Below are 21,500 nucleotides of genomic sequence, written 5' to 3'. Positions count from 1 at the left end.
ACCTGTGACTCCCCGCCGTCCGCGGCAGCCATGATGAGGAGGGATGATGGCTGCGTTGGGAGGCGGAGGCACGGTGATGATGAGAGGGAGGGGAGGGGGGGGGGGAGCGCCATCAGCGGGAGTCCTCCTTGCGGGAAAACAACAGCCAGCCAGCCAGCCAGCCAGCCAGCCAGCCAGCCAGCCAGCCAGCCAGCCCTTCCTGTCAGGGCCGACCTCATGGTGATGACATCACACGCGACGCCATTAGCGCCATTCATGCCATGAGAAAGACCGTCGTGGCTGAGTGGAGATTCCACCTTTGCACATGGATGACTAAGACTCAGGCCAGCTTGGCCATTCCTACGAATTGAAAGACGCAAGTGCTTTTCCTCTCCTGAAAAGTCACCCAGCGCCTTGCCTTCTATTCTTAGTTGCGGGAACTTGCACTCCCAAAGCAAATCCTCCGTTTGGCAGCAGGGGACCTCCCGCAAAGTGGTCAGAGCCTGGTCACGCAAAGCTCGACGTCGCTCTCCGCCTCCATCTTTGTAGTAAGACCAGATCGGCACCAGCCCGCTATCGGGTCAGAACACTGAGTCAGCGCACGCCTTGGCGAGGGAGGCGGGGATGTGGGAGGGAGGTTGGGAGCGAGGCCTTTTCTCTCCTGTCCGTGTCTTGACAAGATTCTCTCAATGTTTTGCAAACGGCAATAAAAGTGGCCGAGCACTGAGCTGTCCAAAGTGTCCTTGAACGTGTCACTTTGCTTTTGCGTGGTGTCGATGCAATCTGCCCTCAGGTGGAAGGAAAAAAAGGCAGCCGTGCGAGCGAGCGAGCGAGCGAGCGCCGCCTTATTTTGCGTGTGATGTTTTAATAGAAAGCAGATGGCTTCAGACGCGTTGCCGCCGCCGCCGCCGCCGCCGCCGCCGGTGATCTTTAATATTTTAGAGTGGTCTTTGCTGTAAATATGGCAGCAGCTGTTTCCCTGCACGCTGTCAATTTACAGCTTTTTTTTTCCTTTTTCTTTGACTCTGCATGAGTGGCAGCGATTGGATTTGGTGTAAATTACAAAAAGGAATATGGCAAAGTGACGGGCGGGGGGAGAAGCGTGTGTGTGTGTGTACGGTGGCGTGACTTCCCTCCACACGAGCCTGCCGACGGTTCTCTTATTTTGGCGCGGCGTTGCGTGGAGGTGATATTCAAATGTAAAGTGATATTAAAGTAACGAGCTGACGGAGGCACAGCAGATAAACGCAATTATTTGTGCGCGCGCGCCGAGGCCGCAGGTCGCCTTTTAATGTCAGCTGCCTGCCAGACGAAGGTGATTGGCATCAGTTTGTGTTGTGGCATTTAAAAAGCGCCGCCGCCGCCGCCGCCGCCGCCGCCGCCGCCGCCGCCGCGCTCAAATATATTTGAAATGCAAATACGGCCGGCGGACGGATGGACGGACGGAGCGGCGGCAAATTATTTATTCGGCTGTTTGTTTCATTAGCAAACGCCTAACTTTGTTGGCCAACGCAATCAGCATTTGCCCAGGAAATGTCCACATTCTGACGCCGGGACGTCTTTTTGGTCGGCGTGTCTATCTATCGCGGGAAGACAAAAGTTGGTTCCAAATGGACATTTGACAGTAAATGTGGCCCTTTCTTGCAAATATTGGGGAATTTCAGCGGAGAATTGAAAGCGTGCAGCCATTTAGTTTGGACTGCAAAGGTGGCCATTTTGCTTTCCCTCAACAACGTCACTCGTCCTTCAAAGTGCACGTTCCCTCTCCCCGTCTGGTGCCTCTCCCAAATTCCAGCTTTAATTTATTCATCTGTTTGTCTCAATTTGATTTGGATTACAGCACAAAAAAGAAAAAAGGCTCCACTTTGCGCCTTTATCGTCCGACTCGGGCTCATTTGGTGAGCCGTCTTTCATGTGCGTTGGGTATCCGGCGCACAGCCCGTCCGTCCGTCCGTGCGTCCTTCTGTGGGCTGGCAGCTGAGCACATAAAAACACGGCGCATGAATTTCCATATTGGCGTCTTTGGATTCTTATTAAGCTCAGCGGCATGTTCTGGCTTTCAACAAACACGCTTGCAAGGGTTTGTTCAGCCCATGTCAATATTTGCTTGCCTGCCCGAATGGCGGAAGGGATGTCGGAAGTCAAGTCGCTCGCTCGCTCGCTCGCACTTTTTCGTTTCCCGGGCACTTGCGCAATCCGCTTGTTTCCCACCTGGTCCATTTGCAGCTGCTTCCCCCTCCCCAACAAGAAAACATGGATGGAAAATACGATTTGTCCGCTCTCGTTGGCTCACTCGCCTTCCCCCGCTCGTCCGCTCGCTCGCTCGCTCCATCTCTCTTACGCCACAGTTATTTAAACGTCAATAGCCATTCATCTTCTTTAGAAGGCCCTCTTTCTCATATTGATATTTGGATATGATCATTACTCTGCACACGCTAAAGCACACTTTGTAAAAGAAAGAAAAAAGTGCGACCGACCACGTCCGATACTGCAACCTCGGCATACCGACCCAAGAACACCTTTTTTTTCTTTTTGTGTGCGTGTGCCGCAAGAAGATCTATAGTGTCCGATATTTCATTTTGAAAATGCAAAAAAAAAAAACAAGCACACTCACACAGGCTACAAACAAGTGCTTCTGCAAACACTTACTGGCTCATTCAAAAGCGTCTGTCCGTCCTGGGACAGATCATTCAATTTGTATTGACACACAAATTATAAATACAAAGAAATCATGCAATGGAAACCATATCAAAGAAAGAAAGAAAGGACGAAAGAAAGAACAAACGAAAGCAAGCAAGCAAGTTGCCTCGCTGCTGTGGCTGCTGTGGTGTCTCCATGCAGGTGAGCAAGTCTTCCGTCTAATAAACAGGCCCGTGTGCGCTGTCTAACCAGTCGTACCCTGGTTGGAAAATGGCGTCCCGTGGCGTGATGCCCGGCGACTGAAGCCGAGGAAACGTCACCGCGCCCAGATGCTAATGACAACATCAAAGCGGAACGCAATTGCAATGTTGTGTCTGGAAATCACCTGGATTCCGTCAAAGGGGAAAAAAACCTTTTCTTTCCTGAATGATTTTGTTTTTCTAGCAAAGGTCACGGGAGCAGCCAACCTAACGTAAGTCAAAATGGCCAATTGCTCAGCGCTGAGAGCTGGATGAGCTCACCAATCGTATTTTCTTGGATGAACATGATGTGGCCGTGCAGTACACAACGGGGAGATCTCAGACAAGCTTGAGAGAGAGGGAGGGAGGGAGGGGGGAGAGTTTTGGGGCTGAGGAGGCGGAGAAGGAAGGAAGGGGGGGGGGGGGGGGGGGGTTCGGCGGGCGAGAAAGAAAGCATCTCCCATCTGATGAGCAGCTTGTCCATAATACTCGTGGTGCATCTGCTGCCAAGTCTGCTGCCTGATACAGAAACAGCATGCACACGTTTCCGGACACCATTTGCTTCTCTTCTCGTTCATGTGTTCACACGCACGCACGCACACATGCTCAAAAGTGACATCACATTCCAGAGCTGGAAGTGAGTGAATAAAGACAGGGAGGGAAGGAGAGAGAGAGAGAGAGAGAGCGAGCGAGAGAGACAGAGGGAGGGGGGAGGAGAGAGCGAGAGAGAGAGAGCAGGATGCGGCCAACAATTAGAGGACAGATGATGCGGCCATCTTGAGATCGTTTGTCATGTGTCGGTCCGTGTTGACCTTGCAACAAATATCGTCTTTTATGACGGAGGGGGAGGGATGGGAGGGAGGGGGGGGGAGGGAGGGGGGGGGGGGAGGGAGGGAGGGAGGAGGCCCGCGTCGTTGCCGTCACTTTGCAAATCCCAAACGTGGAAGCGCATCAACACACGCCGCCGCAAAGGATAGGAAGAGAAGTGGAGAAGAGAGGGAGGGAGGGAGGGGGGCCTTTATTGACAAAGATGGAGTGATTAGGGAGTGATGTGGTGGAAGAGTGCAAAAGATGGCGTGATGAACCAAAGATGCACGGAAGACATGACGGCAAAAAGAGTGGAGTGAGACAGAAAATTGCTGCCGATGGAGTGAGTGATGGATGGATGGATGGATGGATGGTTAAGCGAGACAAGGTGGAGTGGCTGAAGATGGAGTGACGTGGGATCGAGTGACGTGGGATGAGGTGAAAGATGGAGCCATGAAGAGAACGGATGGAGTCATGACTGCCTGCCTGAACATCTTTCAAGTGACAGAAGAGTGAGATGATGCCATGGAGTGATGGATGTCAAAAAGGAGCGATGAACCACGGCAGCCAATAAAAGACGGAGAGATGAGATTAAAGGAAGTGATGTCGTAAAGCCACAGAAGATAAAGCAAAAGAAGTGAGAGTGAAGTGAGAGGATGGCATGCCTGATGGATGGATGGATGGATGGATGGATGGATGGATGGATGGATGGCACAAAAGGGATGAGCACTGACAAAAAAAAAAAAGTAGTGACAGTTTATGTGCTGCTGTGTGTGGTTCCATCAAACAAATAATGAGAGGTAATATATGAATCATGTACTACGTCCGTCACCAACGTCATTTCTTGGCCTCTTTTAACTTGTTTGTTAGGGTTAGCCTCTTAGTGAATAGTAAAAAAAAACAACGCTTCCTTTTTGGGAATGAGCGGGGATGAGGTTTCACATTAAAGGAGATTTATTTTAAAGTATGCTGCTAATCCCCCGCTTTTAATCCCGACACCCTCCCTCCCTCCCTCCCTCCCTCCCTCGCTCGCTTCCTCTTGCTGGAATCTCGCCGTCAATGGAGTCGGAACCTCGCCGCCCGCCGTCTATGACGGCACGGAACGCTTGGCGCTAAACTTGCACACAAAGAAAAGTAAAGTCGGGCTGTTTGGTTGCGGCGGCCCTCGTCCACGCCACGCCACGCCACGCCACGCCACGCCACGCCACGCCACGCCACGCCACGCCGATGCGTCTCGCCTGAAGCCAACCGTCTCCATTTATAGACAGCAATTTCTATGCTGGCTCCGATGTACATTTAGAGTTCATTTAAAGATTATTTATTTTTTTTCTGTCGCAAGATCTCCGAAACTTTGGCTAACGGCGTGATGTTCCGTTTGTACACCTGCAGATGAGCGATGGCGGCATCTCGCCGCCGTCTCGCCACCGCAAGCTGCCGAGGCGAGCAAGCATATGGCCGCGCGAACGCCGCGGCCCACTTCATGAATATTTGATTGGCGGTGAAAAAAGCGCACATTCATTCCAGGAGCCGATGACAACGCTGCCGGCGAATCAAAGGGCCAGTGGCAGCGCGCGCGCGCAAAAAAAAGGGCTTCCGGTGGGAACAAAGAGGCGCAGTGTTGCGAGGACGCCTTACTGTACCTCTCATAATTCCCATGAAAGCATATCTCTCTTAAAAGGGACGATTCATGTTACTGCGAATGCGCCGCGGAGGTCCTTCCCATTCGGGAAACTCTAATCCCGCCGGCCGGCCGGCCGGCCAGCCGGTCGGTCGGCATGCAATCTGCCGGCCTTTTGTGCGCTTCCTAGTGACGGCCGCATTCATTTTTGCTAATGATGTAAAGCGTCACAATGCAAGCTTTTGTGCGCCGAGGTCGTCCGGTGCCCGGCCAAAACGAGGTTAGACGTGATTATTAATCTGATTAAAACGGATTGCCGGAGCCTGCCTGCCTGCCTGCCTGCCTGCCTGCCTGCCTGCCTGCTGTTTAACGAGGCCTTCAAACAAAAAAAAAAAAAGTCAAAAGCGGCCTTTGTTTTGCACGACGGGTTCTTCCGTCGTGCCCTTCCTCCCGGGCGAGCTCGAGCCAGGTAAAATGGCTAATCGAATGAAAAAATGAAAACGAAATCAATAAAATTCGATTTAATGAAGATGATGAAAAAAAACCGGCACAGGTGACAATCCATTTTGAGATTGGTTTGAAATTTCAATTGAGAAGAATTCTGTCGCTGGGATTTGCGGCAGGCGCACTGGCGTTTACATTTTTTTGTCAGCGCTAACGATACGATGAACGTCTGGGTGCGCACGCTCGCTAGTCTTACTTTATTCCCCGCTGCTTTCCGCTCCCCCCTCCTCCCCGCCAAGCTCCTCTGCAACTTTGTTTGTTTGACTTATTTATTTACACCTCGCCGTCGTCGTGTGATGTGGAAATCAAAGGTGCCGATTGAGCGAGCGAGCTCGCGAACGGTTGGGACGGCGCTCGCTCGGTGAAGTCGACTTATTTGTCCTTAATTGCCACAGAGCGCTTGAAAGGCGTTACCTGTGTATGTTTGTCTGTTTATATCGGCGCCACCGCCATTGATGTGGAATAACACGGGAAATAAAAGTTGACATAGTTTCTCCCACCTAGCTCCGCTGCTTTTCTTATATATCTGCTGCGTCTTTTCCCTTGAAGCGGTGGCGGCGGCGGCGGCGGCGGCGTCTCATTACGCGTAAGTGTCGTTCTTACGCTCCGCCGAGCCGAGCCGAGCTGAGCTGAGCCGAGCCGAGCCGTGCGGAGCGGAGCCGGCTTTATGAGTACAACTCCTCGGGGGCGCCTTCCTCTTCACATCTCGGGGGCGCCCGGGGACGGGGAAGGAGGCATCCTTAAGAGGATGGCGTCAAAGTGAACAAAGTCTCCGGGAGTCGGCGCCGAAAACGAAACAAACAGCAAACTAACGAGACGCGCGGATATATCGGGCGGGTCGGAAGGCCAATTTAACAGTCCTTTCTTTACGTTATTGTGTGCGGATGGGAACCGAGTCATCAAAGATGAGCACGCGCACAATCTGATCTTCAGCTCCGGGCTTGGGGGAAGCTCCCACGCTATTCCCCGACTGAATAATGAATAGAGAAATTGTCCCGGAACTTTGCTGTCCTCGCCGGCGTAACTGGATCCGCGTTGCACGGCGCAGCTTTTGAAAAGGGGCCGGCCGCTTGGCGCTGAAATGACACCCGGCCCGGCGACAGGTACGACCCCAGCGAATGAATCCTCAGCGCCACTCACTGCACGCTTGATGCTGACGGCGCCTTCCAGACGGGCCAGGAAGGGTCCGCCGTCTGAGCAGCAAGCGCAGTCAAGACTGTCGGCATTGTAGCGTCTTTTCCTCGCTCCTCACAAAAGCAAGGAGGAAGAGAAGAGCCAGCTCCAAGCCGAGCAGAGCCCATTACCCTTTCGACTCGGACCTCCGAGACAACAGTTCGGAAACGGCGGAGCGGTGCCGAGTGCACTTTGACTCGGAGCTAACGCCAATGAGAGGCGCGTTACCCTTTCCACTCGGAGCTCCGAGACAACCGTTTGGAAACGGCGGAGAGGTGCCGAGGGCACGTGGACTCGGAGCTAACGCCAATGAGAGGCGCGTTACCCTTTCAACTCCGAGCGCGGCTGAGTTCGCGACTCAGGTTTGGACGTGAAATGAAATCAGCCTTTAGCGCACACAAATCAGACAAGAAGCCTTGAAGGCCACACGCCGGCACGCCGATTAGCCTTTCACTTGCGCAGACCTTTAACTCGCCGGCCTTCTCGTGGTTAGCGAGCCGCTAACAAATGTTTGGCGTCAAGCGCAGTCAACAAAAGCTGTCAACAAAGCATTGACTCGAGACGATGAGCGCGTCTGAAGACCGGACGCCCATCCGTCCGCTAGCCATGACCAAACGCTGACGGAGGGGGGGGGGACAAAGTGAGACATCCATTTCCATCCGAGAAGCCAAATAGCGAGCTCGCGCGTCTTAGCTGCCCCTTGAAATCAATTCAAGCTAGCAAATAGTGATCCGATCCTCTCGAAGACAAGGCTTGTCTTACTTGTTGAACGATGCGGATGTCAGAGGCAGCCATTATCATCAGTGGTGCCACTGAGCCTTCAACATCAACTGGCCTTTTTCATTCTGCGCTTTAACTTGAAGGTAAGAAACATCAAGCGGCCTTGGGTGCCGCGCCAGTCGACGGCAACTCCCCTTTAAGTCGCGAGCGGCCGGCTGCTCGTTCTTTGCCGGCGTGTCGCCGCCAGACGAACGAGGAGCCGCTGAAGCCGAGCTGACAAAGGGAACAAAGGTTCCGCTAACAAAGGCGTTCGGGTGAATAATCATAGGTGCGCTCGCTAACGCTAACGCCGTGGAGCTCTGGCGTCAACGCGTGACCAAACGGGGAGCTAACTTGCTAACGCCGCAAGCGACCGCCGCAGTCCACCCGGATGGACGCTTCCTTCTACCGGATCTAGATCGCCGGACCGAACAAACGGGAGGCGATTTTTGTGGCTTTTGTGCGTTGCCGAGAGAAATGTCCTCCATCCGCGCGGTTACGCTAAACTTTCGCATGAACCTGTCGAAAAGAGTGAGCGCCCGGGGCGCAGGTGACAACTCCGTCAAGCTCATTAGTGAGCACACGGGGGTCCCCGAAGGTTTCAACCTGTCAGAGCGTCGCATACGCGCGCGAGCGAGCGAGCGAGCGAGCGAGCGAGCGGCGTAAGCGCGTTCGTGGTAATTAACCACCCGATGAGGACGACATTATTGGCAATTACCACGTTTTGCTTTATCACAAGTTGGAAGTGTGAAGGAAGGAGCACAGGTGTGCAAAGACAACAACGGTGAGAGGAAAGAAAAAAAAAAACAGGGTGCATGATTGGAGTCAAACGGCGAGCACACAAGCTGACTGATGGCGCACAACAAGACTGATTGTTTCAGTCTGCTAGTTCTTCTGACAATTTAGCCCGCCAATCGTCACCGTTGGGGGATTTTTAGCGGGACGGAGCAGATTTATAATGGGAGCGAATGGTATCATGGCCCAAGAGAAAATCACAATGTAAACGCCGCCACAACGGGATTGCATCATGGGAGGCAAAGATTGCGCAACATCCTATTTGGGAGTGTGAACGGTATGGCGCCCAAGGTGCGCCACGAATGCTGTCGCGTTTGATCACGCTATCGATCGCGCGCGCGCGCGTCGGCTCGGCGAGCGCGTCTGAGACCTCGGGGCTGGCCGTTAAATCACTTTGATTGATAAATGGAATTCCCGGGCTGCCGGCCACTTAGGCGGCGGCGCCTGGACGGTCACGCGCGCCCTCGGAAAGAGACGACCGCCACGCCACCCACGTAGGGTCGTGATTGGCAGCCCCAAAAATATTTATCATCCATTTGCACCTGATGCGGGCGGGCGGGCGTCAAAACGGCCTTTGTTGGGCGAGCTCATCAACAGAAGGTCAAACATTCCTGATGGCGCCTACACGCTCAGCACGTGATGAGTCGCAACATACGACAACACGTATAGAAAGGGAACGTGTGCGCGTTTACACCATAGGAGTGAGATCCTTGACGACAGAGCATCTGCTGTCAGTCGCAAAGGTCACGCCGCGTGCTAATTAGCATGAGTATTTGGAGCAAAGTCATCCCGGCCGGGGAGGCGCTCCCTTGCTCCGGTTGCTCCGGTCCTGCAGCCATCTTTGGAGAGAGATTTCAACAGCTTTGTATTGCGCCACATGAATTTGGGATCCACCGCTTTGTATACGTGGACACTTTGACGAAAGCGGCTTTGCGACGTTTAGCCCCTCCCACCGTCCCTCCCTCCCTCCCTCCCTCCGACACTTGAAGGCCCAGTAAAAAGTGTAAAAAGAGACAAAGAGAAAAACGATTTCCCGGCCGCGTCTCGGGGAGCGGCCGTAACCCGAGCGCAATCATGAAAGCTGGCAGTTCATTTTTCACAGGGTCATACATCGACCAGTCTTATAAAGTAATGGCCTTCTTCTGGGAGGGAGCTGCCTTTATGAACACTAAGAGAGTTAGGAGACATGGCGAGGAGCTCCGGGTAACGCTCCGACTTGCGCCGGGTTATTCCCTCCCGGCGGTGGCCGGCCGGCCGGCCAGCCAGCTAGCCGGCCAGCCAGCCAGCCAGCGTTCGGGAGGGAGGGAGGGAGGGAGGCAGGCAGGCGCCGCTCCCGGTAATATCAACGCGTAATAAAGATGAATCTATTGCTGCTCGCCCCCCTGATTGCTCCTCAACTTGCTGGAGATAAGACTCAAATCACTCCAGAGACAGTGGTGGAACCTTTTGCCGCCTGGAAACTGAATTTGCCTTTCAGACATGAGTACTCGGGACGCTTCCGTAGCTCAGGACAAACAAGATAAGGAATCGCAAAAAAACGCTGCGGCCTAAAGTGACAACTGACGGCGACCTTGCCTGACATTGTCATTTTGTACACATGCGTCGTAAAAAGAATGCCGTGCTCAAAAACAACAACAACAACAGGGGTCAAGGCTTTGCCTCCAAGTAGCATCGTTCCCGCCCAAAAAGCCACAGAAATTGAATTCCCTCCTTTGGCTCGGAATCGGGCCAATTTCCACTAGCGCCAGTCAATCGTGGCGCGGGACTTTGTGTTTTGTGAGGTGCGCGGAAGAGGCCAAAAACTCACGGGACGCGTCGGGCCTCTTCACGCCGAAGGCCGCCGGCAAGTTGTCGCCTCCGTAGGCTCGAAGCACGGACACCATGCTCATCTGCTGCCCCGGCGGGGCTTCGGGCGGGAGGTTGGCGCCGTGCTGCCACGCCTTCTCCAGGGACGCCAGCTGCTTCTGCTTGGGCTGGAAAAGGGGCGGCGGAGTCACGGCCACCGAACCGTCTTGCGCTTGCTTATGGTGGTTCTCCAGGCGCCCCGGAGGCGGGCTGCCGTCTTCCTCTCGGCCCGCACGGTCATCCGGCTCCTCGTCCTCTTCGGCTTCCTCCCTCTCCCCTCGCTCCTCGTCGGAATGGCGTCGTCCGGATGGGAGAACCTCGTCGTCCGATTGGACCGGCTCCTCGTCGGGGTCCCCGCACGAGCCGACTCGGTCACCCCGGGCCGAAGACGCTCCTCCCAAGGCCAGTTCGGGGTCTCGCTCGGGGGCGGCCGCGTAGCCTCGGAGACCCGGAGCCGGCCCCCGGGGAGAGCCGTCGTACAAGCCGCCGAAGCGCCTGTAGAAGTCGCTCTGGAAGGGGTTGTAGGGCTGCTCCACGTGGTTGTTCCAGCCCATCTGGTTCCTCTCGCCGTCCCCGTCTCTGTCTGAGAGCAAAGTCTTGACGTCGGCCGAGCGATGGGCGGCGGGAGAAGCTTCCTTACACGTATCGGCGGCCCTCTGCGCTTGGGCCTGACCCAGATGGTTGGCCTGCAGGTGAAGGGCCATGAGCTCCAGCGATGCAGTGGAGAAGGAGCAGAAGAGGCAGCCGTGCCACGCCACGTTGTCGTGGATGGTGACCGAGGAGCCGGGGAGAGAAGCGGCTCCGGACTCGGGACTCCGGACCGACACCGACAGATCCAGCGGCTCAAACTGGTTTGAGCCGGGTTTTCCGGGCGCCGGATTCTGCTTGGCCTCGAGCGCGTCGTCTCGGTCCTGGTCGGCCAGGGCGGCGCGCTTGGCTCTGGGTTCGCCGTTGTCATGGTAGGACTGGGTGGTTTGGATCTGGACTGGACTCTGGTTATCTTTGAGATCTTTCTTCAAGGAGCTGAGGACAAAGTTGTCCATGAAGGCCTGCAGGGAGCCTTGGAAGTGAACTCCGTTTCCCATCATGCTTTGGTAGGCCCGGCTCAGATCGGAGAAGCTGGCGGGACCGTCCGCCGCCGCCGCCGCCGGGCCGTCGTTGGCCTTGGTGTTGTCGGCCAGGGCGTCGAAATGGCGGTCCCCGCGTTCGCTGGGCGCCGTGACGCCGGCCCACTGATGCGGCAGCAAGGGCCCCGCCCTGAAGTCCAAGTTCGGGGGGAGGCCTTTAAAGACATTGCGCAGAACGTCGGGACGGGCAAAGACCTTGGCGTGGTCGTCCTTGTGCTCGGACGAGGGGGCGTGTCCGGCGGCCGAGCCGTTGTGGCGCTCGCGGTGGTGGCGCTCCAGGTGGTACTTGAGGCTGGCCGACTGGGTGCCGGCGTAGTCGCAATGAGGGCAGCGGTAGGGCTTCTCTCCTGAGGGAAAGAGCGCAAGAGCAAATCATTAACCTGATTATCAGCGGCTGGATATCTAAAAGCTATTTGCTGGAGCGAGCGGGAACGCCGACCCGAGGGTCATGTCGCCTCCCCGGAGGAGGAAAAGGAGGTCAGAGCGGCAAATGAAACGCATTTCATTTACAAAAAGAACAAGGGTCGGGCGGATTTGCCGAGCTTTGTTTCAATCGCGTAACCCCTTGGAAACATTGTTTCCGATCCCATCAAAACACCTTCTTCCTGACCTGATCCCCGTCCTGGAAAGCCACACTCGACGGCGAGCCAAAGACTTGAGCCAAATGTGTGACCCGAAAAATGGCTCAGCAACTGACAACATTTTATTAGAACCGAACCCCCCAAAACGGGTCAAAGATCCATGCTTGGAAAGGGACAAGAAGTCAGCCATTTTGCTGCCATTGGGGGAAAGACCGCAGGTTACATTTACTGACGTTGAAGCGTCTTTTTTTTTTTTTTTTTTAAACGCCAGCTACCTCAAGGCATGGCGCACGTGACCTCAGTGGGTGACAAGCACATCCAGAGCGCTCGTCGGGCCCGCTTCTCTCGGACCTTGACGGTGAACGAGGGGTGAGTCCATTACGACGGCGCAGATTTATTTACGTCGCCGCAGCCGCCGCCGCCGCATATGCATATTCATGTCGCATCCAGGCTCTTGTTGTTAATGCCGGAAGACGATTGAGCGCGTGCGCGTGGCGGCGGCGGCGGCTTGCGTGCCAGGAGTGGATGTTCCACCGCGGCGATACACATCCTGCAAGCAATTATAAGAGGCTTGGAGTCACCGCCAGATTTAGCTTCATTAAACAATGAACGCAGAGAGGAAAAAATGCAAAGCTCCCCTCCTTCTTTTAAAGCAAAAGAAAAAAAAAGTTCCAAAAGTGGGATTTGTGTGCGCGCGGGCGCGTGGCGGCGGCGGATTGACGGGAATAAAAGTGCACATTTCTAAACATACAATCATATAATGTTTAGAGTCGACACATGGAAACGCTTGCGCGCGGCTGGGGGGGAAAAAAGAGAGGCATTGTTACGCCAGGCTGCTTTGAATGATTTAAATCGGGCTGTGTAGTAAATCATGGATATAATTAGCAAATGGCATACTGCTCAAGTCGTTTATCATTATTTAGAGGGCACCATTCCAGAAAAAGACTGCGCAATCTGCAGACCTACTGCCGAGCCGTGGCATAAAGGCCCGCAAACAGCCACTCGATACAATATTGATACAGGCCGGCCGGCTGGCTGGCTGAACGGCCGGCCGGCGGAGAATAGGAGCGGGCACAAAGGCAAACGGAGGCGAGCGAGAAGAAAGAGCGACGCCCATTTGATCCATTTTCTTTTGACGCCGTCAAGCTCGCATTGGGCCCGCGCCTGAGCGCTGGATTTAGAGTCAAGCAGCAGAGATGAGCTTTTAACCCAATAAGTGCCGCCGCCAGTGCAGGCTCGCTGCTGATTGAATAAGGAAACGTCCCCCATGCAAATTACCATTCGCGATTCCTCTAACTGGACGAAATGATATTCCGCCGGCCAAATTAGACGCAAATTAGACTGATGTGATTCCCCCCCCCCCCCTCTCCTCCTCTTAAGAGCTCGTTAATGTGCGCGGGGGCAAATCAAGACGAATGCCGGCGGAGCTGCGTCTAAATATGCCGAACGGAGAGGAAAACATTCGTTATGTTTGTGGGACGGGCCGCCGGCCTGAGCGTCCTCCAGCTGTCCGTTAAGATGAACACTTCAACCCTTCACTAAGCCCTTTTTTTTATTTCCCAGCCATTTGACTTTGTTCAACGGGCGAGGATACGAAGAGAAACAATTGCCACCTAGCCTAAAATGGCAGAGCCCAACAAATGGCATCCAAAAATGTTCCATTGGCGATACCAACCAATTACTTTTCGTTCGTTCGTTCATTCGTTCATCAATTTATCTATTATTTATTTATTCATTCATTTTACCCGTTATTTTTTTTGGTCCACTTATTGCAAGGTACCAGTCATCTAAAACATGACTATGACTCTACCAAAGTAGTTACTTGTTCAAGGTCACAAGGCTGGTTGGAACTGGCTGGTCTTCTGTTGAGCCCTCTTGTACATGTTTGCCGTTTAGGTCACGTAGCACATGCACACACACACGCCTGGGGTTGTGTTATCATCTAGACAGCTTCTTCCAATAGAGATACAATTTGCAATGGGCATAATGGAAGGAGCTGGGCCAGCCATTTGCAAAAGGCGTCTTGACGGAGCCGCTGCGACGACATCTGCTCCGTCATACGTCAAAGGGGGCCGGCGTGACATCTGGGGACTCGACTGTATCCTGCCTTGCAACATTACACACAATTTACAGCTAAAGGTCATTATGTAGCCGTTAATCCACTTTTAATTGATATCGGCGCAAACAGCACAAGCTCCCCCGCCCCGGCCGCCCGACACATGATGCATTCGCCAGCCAGCGGGAAATCCATGCACGGGAGTTAAAAATAGGACGGCGGAACTTTTTGTCGCGCTTTCCGAGATGAAAGTCGTCGGCGGCGGCGGCGGCAGCGAGGTTGTTTGCCCTGAAAAACATCGCCGATCTTGGAAACACATCCTCCTCTTCCTCCTCTTGATCACCATCTTCAATGTGCTCCTTTTCATTTGGCTCGTGGCTGCCACACACACACACACATACACACACACGCACGCACACACACACACAAAGCCGCCGCATACGCGCAAGGCAAAAGCTGCATTTTGCCACTAAACATGCCAGCACCTTTTTCCTTGCAACAATATAGTTTTGGTGTCCCCACAAGTCTAAGTGTTGAGCAGATGAAGTTTCATCCCAATATCAGTTGAAATTGGCCTGGGGTATGATGGCGTTGCGGATGTGGCGGCTCACTTCTCTTCTTTTCTGGCTTTGGCTACGTGACATTGGCAATGAGACCCCGAGGCCACTTGGACTCGCTTCAGGTCGACAGCAGACTTGACATGTTGCCTTTCACTCCTTACCCAAATTGTTTTCTCTGCTTTTTGGTCAGAAAGCGCTGTTTTTGGTGAAAGCGAGCCACTTTTGACTGCTGATCAATGAAGGAGAGAAACAGCTTGAAAAGAAAAGTCCGACCCTTTTTGGGGTCGGTTCTCTACTTACATTGTCACAGAACAAAATATTTTGATCTGTTAAACGCGTGAGGAACTTGGCAGTGATAAACAAGAAATGAGTACATTGACCAATTTGGACTGAAATCGGCATGACCTTGATTCCAGTCCAAAATGAAACCAATATAAAGCAAACAGCAGAGAACTCAAATTGTAAAAAAAACAACAACAAAAGAATCTGGACTAGATGATGTTTTCCTCTTGATGTAAAGGAAAATAGCATGTAGTTCTTTGTACACTGTGCCGGCGAGAGATCCAATAAATTGCTAAGCTACGCTAGCACTCAGTTGGAGAAGGGGGAGGAGCCTGAAGTGTGTCTTGATGACAAGGTTAAGGTAAGGTTAAGTGACACACTCTCACGCCAGCCTGCCTCAAGAAATTATTGTCACCGCACTGGACTTTTCTTTCTTTTTTTTTTAATTCTTAATTATTATTCCCCCCCCGCCCGACACACACACACACACGCACACACACGCACGCCGACACACACACACACGCACACACGCACACACACACACACAAACGCGCAGCTGCTTACTGCTAAATAGCGCCTTGTCCAGAAGGGGACAATCTGGCCCTCTAATTGCTGTCACTGAAGCCGGGATTCATTATGTGACTTTCCCATTAAAATGTGAGCATTAATTTGTATAATGAAATATCACCCTCCGCAGTGTGTTCATTAGCTCGCCGCTGTTAGCTACCTCCAAAAAACTGGGCCCCATTCCGCTAATGGATATTTGCCCACTCCCCGTTTGAGATGAAACGACGGCCGTAACGTTAGCTGTTGAGCGCTAAATTTCAGCTCACTTCATTTCTTTCAAGCGGCTGTTAGCGCCTCGTTAATCTCTCGCTCAAAGGCCCGGTCGGGAAAAGGAAAAGAGAGCTGCTCCGGATCCGCTCCTGGACCGAGCGGGTGGCCGTTGCCGCCGTGATTGGAGGCCATCCATCACGCTGCTCACGTGTGCGCAAAAGCTACGCTGAGCCAAAGAAACACGGACGCCGCGCCGCCCGGGCACATTCAATTTGAATGGGGGGGGGACGAAAACGGCGGACAATGTGTAAAACGTCAATTGACATCCGAGGGGCGAGGAACATCACAGATTCCAATGGAATCACGGATCAGGGACTCACGAGGCTCAGGATGAGGACTCGGTCGGAGCGGGTCGCTTGTCCCGCCGCGACACCGACGCCTTCCTCGTTGGAAGGGAAAGACGAGAATAAGGCCAACTTCACTTCTACGCCGAGAGGCGAGGACGAGTTAATGAGGTCGCGGCGGACTAACAAGGAGCAACGCGAGTGCGCCGAGGCACCGCCCGCTCGCACGTTTGGGGAACGTGCGACTCGGAAGCCGAGACCATCTGTGCGCTTGACGTCTCCGGCCGCGTTTTCTGTCGCTCGCTCGGATCTCGACGGCGACACCCAACGATGTCAATGGAATGGAGCGGGAAAGCTCAAAAGTGGAAAAGTTGCCCTCAAACCAAGCTGCGGGATCCACCCCTTTTTTTCCCCTGCTCAATTCTACTGACCTGTGTGTATGCGCAGGTGGACTTTGAGGTGATGCGAGGTGCGGAAGGACTTTCCGCAGTAGGGGCAGTCTTTGGAGGCGGAGCCCAGCGCACGCTCGCGATGCTGCGACACCGACGGCGGAGCGCCGACGGCCGCCTTGGCAGCTGACGAAGCCGCCTCTTCGCCGGCATCTGGAGACAAAAAGGGGGTGTAACATATCACGCTATAATCATAACGTCCTCGTCATCATCATCGCGCTATCATCATAACCGTCATCGGCACATCTGCTGGAGAGGAAAAAGCTTGCTTGGCAACGCTGCTCAGAACATGCACGCGCGCACACAGACAGATTTAAAACAAATTGGATTTGAATGTTCTTATGACTCAAATGAAGCAATCATATTTGTCTCCATAGCATATTTACAAACATAATCTAGACAAAGTCACATAGGATATCGTAAACCAATCCAACCGGAACGACTTGTAAGCAGGACCTTCCATGTGTTTATGTTCATCCATTGTACCATGTTTATGTTCTATCTAATGGATCTGCAAGATAAGACACACACACACACATCTAACGTCCCCGATTTAAAGCATAATTAAGGATGGAAGAAAAACTTCTCCAAATTAAAGTCCAATGCAAACGAGTCGAGCAAATTGGTCGAGCAAATTGGTGGCCATGTCAAATCTCATCCAACAAAATGGCGCACTGGAATGAAAAGCATTAGCATGTAGCATCGGCAACGCTAACGACGATTCCTTTTTAATAATACGGCCGATGGAAAGTTTCCCTCTGCCACCGCCTTCCGTTTCTAGTCCCGCTCAAGATGAAGGAACAATGGCGACAAACACAAATAGATTTGCCCGTGTCAGCACGACGGGATTTTTCTCCCTCGCGCCGCCAGCTGATTGTGACAGCTCGCTGTCACAGATATGACGGGGTGATAACGCTTTTGACCCCCCACCCGCCGTTGAGAAAAAAAGAAAATACCCAAAATCGATGACGCCGGCGCTTTAGTGCGACGCCGGCCGCGTCTGTTATCAACGCACTCGCCTCCGAAGGCGTTGACAGCGGCAGGCATCGTGCGAGCGGCCGCCGACACTCGGCGAAGCTGGGAGCCCGATTAAAAATACCCACAAACGGGCTTGACGGATGGGACGGCCGACACGGCTTGAGCGTCAAAAGCGTCGTTGACAAGTCATGTGACATGAAAAGCTCCTTTCAACATCTGGGACAAGTCATGTGGGACAAATTGATGGCGATTAACGGCAGACAGACGAGCCCAGCGCAAATCATCCGTGGTGGAAACTCGTCCGCACCTTCACGAGTCACGACGCAAAGACCGGAGGCCCCGTCTCGGTTCCACCAAACGTGGGTCGTCCCAAATTCAAAAAAGCGTTTGAGATGATTTGATCAAAGATGGCTGCCACGACCGTCGCGCAATCAGTTCTTGTTGTTGTTGGTTTTCTGCACGTGCCTCACGCTCGCTCGCCGGTCGACAAAATGGAAAGAGTCAAGTCAGCGGGTCACACACAATAACACGCCGGAACACAAAGGGAAGCGGAGGAAAGAAGAGCAGTGCTTTGAACAAGTAAAATGGCTGCATGTGGCTCCTCCAAAATTTGCCTAAAGGATATAATTAGCTTGGGATTCTCAAGTCAAGAAAAAAAGATAATAAATCTGCAAAATTGCTGTCTGGGAGAGCGCGGTGGCCTCTGCCGCAGTTCACACAGAGCCCGGCAGGTGAGCGGCAGGTGTTCAACAACAACAACAACAACACGTCCAGAACAGAATTGCCACGTTGAGCCATGGGCCGGCCTTTGTCTTGATGGGGCAAAAAAAAAAAAACCCAAAAAGCACAAGTGACAAAAGCGGACTTGGCGGGCGGGACGCATGCGCCGCCGCGCACAGACCTTGGCGGTTAAAAAGCACCAAACACATGGAGACGACGGGCGGCCCAACTGGATGGAGATGCCAGGAACCCCCCTCGAGGGCGCGCACCATACTGTGGCCCCATCGTGCCGTCTCGCAAACATATTTCCAGCGGTCGCCGCCACACATCGGCTTTTGGCACGCGCCGCCCGCCCGCCCGCCCGGCCGCTCGCTCGCTCGCCGTTGCGCCGGCAGACACTCGCCCACCTGCCCCGCGCAGATGGAGGCCAGATTAAAAAATCCAAAACATGCCACCAGCCAGGCTGCGCAAACACATGCTCCAGTGTGAACGGAGGAAGACCGTGTCCTGGATTTGTACACTGCTGCCTTGACTTGAAGGGGAGCCCCACATTTTCACCAGATCTCATCTGCGCGCCCACTCATCTAGTAAACACGCCATTGGCGTTTGTGAAATAGGAGTACGGCAGAACAATTCACCTGTTTGGCTCCGCGACATCACACTTGCCAGGTCACAACCGTGGATCCCAATTGTCATGTCATGCTAACAGCTAACGTTGACATGGTTTGCCCAATGTATGCAACAATATGGATCATTTCAAGTCACTTTTCCACAAGCTGTCTGATTTAACGGGAAACTCACGCACACACACACGCGTGCGCACGCCTTTCCTTGCATGCGTGCATGGTGCGTGCGTGTTGGCCTATAGGTAGCGACGTGCGCGCGTGTCTTTAATCAGTCGACCGATCCTTCTCTTTTAATGTGGCCGCTCCAATTACTGTAAAAGTCACGGTGCGGCGCAGAACCACAAATATTGACACTTTATTGCACAACACATTTATGACATTTTGAAGGTCACCTCGTATATTAGGCCCCGTCGCTCACTCGCCGTCGGTCGGTCGGTCGGTCGGCCGGACCAGGCATCTTCCGGCGATATCGATCCGCCCGCTTTTTCCCGTTTCTTGTCTATGCAAAGCGAGCGAGCTGTCGGAGGCGTCAACGCGCGCTGTACGCGGCTCGTTAAAGGTCGACCGACGTCTGGCGCGCCCGGCTTTAATCGCGCGCTCATCAGATAAGACGTGTTTGGACGGCCATTCAAAATGTTGACTGACTGTCTGATTAGCGGCGCGCAAATACGCCAAAGAGCAACACCGTTTCAAATAGCAGTCAAGCCGACGGCGGGCCTTTGTGTTGGGCCTGAAATTGACCTTTGTTAAGGTGTTCAAAATGCGAAAAAAAAGCAAGACAAGGTTTTGGCCCTTTCCGTAATGTAAACAACAGGCTACCGTGAAGCCTGCGCTAGCTAGCTTCGCTCATTAGCCGACGCGCTGATATGACACGTCCGGTAGTATCGCCGAAGCGACGCGGATGTTTTTCGATTCGCAATCCGGCCGGCCGGACGTCTTGGATGGGAATCCGCTCGCACGCAACGATGATGTTGACAAAGAGATCCCTGTAGATGGCAGCGTTGCGCCACTTGAGAGGCCAAAGTGCTTTGCGTCCTACTTTGTTCTTATCCGTACCGGTACAATGTTGGAAAAGTCCAACGTATGATTGAGCGCTTCTTTCGTACTGCCGCTGGAATAAATGATAGCTTTGTGCAAATTTGATGGCTCGTCTGACATTTGTTCTTTCAATCCTACGCGTGCGTGTATTCTCACACTTTGATTCCAAAGACATGAATGGATCTTTAAATGCAACATTCTTTTATTGCGTCAATGTTAAAATGCGATGAATTTATCATCTGAGTGTGCGTGGAAGGCACGGAGGAGCGAGCGAGCGAGCGAGCGAGAGCGAGAGAGAGGCATGTTTAATTCAAGTGTATCTGATCTGAGAGCAGCTCCTCTCCCCTCTGCCTTTACTGGTGTCACGGCGGCGTAATGGAACATGCCAGAACAAAGGCTCCCGGATCAGATTGGAGCAGAGTTGAACGGGCCATCTGGGAGGCAGGCTGAGTATCAGTCACTCCGCCGGCTGTCGGCCGCACTTCCCCTCCGAGTGCGAGCGTGCGAGTGCGCGTGCGAGACTCCTCCTCCCCGACCGACCGACCGACCGAGCCATGCGCAGGGACAGCAGGGCATCCTGCGTGACTGACTGACTGACTGACAAATATATAAATTGATGGAGAGCCGCCAGCGTGGGGGGTGGGTCGGTCGGTGGGTGGTTCGAAGCGTGCCGAGCAACCGCACCTAAGCCTCGTTAAAAGAGAGGAGGAAGAGAAAAGAAGAAAGACGCCTCTGAATGGATGGTGACGCGCCACCCCAACAAGAGCAGGAAAAAAGTCTGTTCCGATATGAATGGGGAAATTGGACACCCTTTTCTATTGTCTGCATGTGCTGCTGCGCCATTTGTGTCCAACATTGGTCTTACGTCGGCCGTGATGTGATGCCACGCGACGGGTCCTTTCGTTCGGCTCTCGGTCAACATTTGCGTGTCAAAGGAGAGACTGATTGTGTCCTCTCCCGCCCTGAACCCGGCCGGAGCGCCGACGATGGCCGTCGTATCACTTCCGGGAAATGGACGTGTCGTAAACGAACCAAAAAAGACGACTAAAATGTTTGCGTGCTTCTTGCCGGTCCATTATTCTAATGCGTCATGTGATCGGCCGGCCCCAAAATTGGAGAGGGCGGGTGATGTGGGGCAGAAATGAGGAGGGGGTGGGGGCGGGTGGCAGCGAAAATGTGATGACATCATTTGAAAGGCATTAGGCTTTTAAAAATGGGCCCGCCGGGACTTTCTTTCCTTACGCCGGAGCAACACAACACCATCCGGCCTCACGCGCGCGCACGCACGCCCGCCCGCACGCACGCGGACGGGCTTCTTTTGATTTGGAGCCCTGCCAGCCACGGCTGTGCGGTCGGTGTGCAAGTTAATCAATTTGAGGTTTAGTTACACTGCTGACGCCGACATTCCCGCCGATGTGCGCGCACGGAATTTATTAAGCAAACAACAATTATCATTAAACGCCGCCGCATTAGTTGCACGTTTACTAGCTGACAGGGAAGTCTTCGGCAGGCAGGCAGGCACGGCTTTGCACCTTTGCCGCTTGTGCCAGCGAAAGGTGATGCCATGGCGCTCAAATCCACCACAATTTGCTCCCATTGCCGT

At 53.5% G+C, this 21,500-nt stretch overlaps 1 protein-coding gene across 3 annotated transcripts in view; it reads right to left on the bottom strand.

Moving 5' to 3' along the window:
- Window positions 1–21,500, bottom strand: part of znf536 (zinc finger protein 536) — a 117,385-nt gene that overhangs the window by 11,044 nt on the left and 84,841 nt on the right. For all 3 annotated transcript variants that reach the window (XM_061276492.1, XM_061276491.1, XM_061276490.1), the window contains 2 exons: window positions 16,518–16,688; window positions 10,322–11,833 (listed from right to left, as the gene is read on the bottom strand). In XM_061276492.1, coding sequence (XP_061132476.1) covers window positions 10,322–11,833; window positions 16,518–16,688 — 1,683 coding nt within the window. The remainder of the gene's footprint in view (window positions 1–10,321; window positions 11,834–16,517; window positions 16,689–21,500) is intronic.

This window comes from Syngnathus typhle, linkage group LG4 (genome assembly GCF_033458585.1).
Source record: "Syngnathus typhle isolate RoL2023-S1 ecotype Sweden linkage group LG4, RoL_Styp_1.0, whole genome shotgun sequence".
Lineage (NCBI taxonomy): Eukaryota > Metazoa > Chordata > Actinopteri > Syngnathiformes > Syngnathidae > Syngnathus > Syngnathus typhle.
This window is presented reverse-complemented; position numbering and strand designations above follow the sequence as displayed.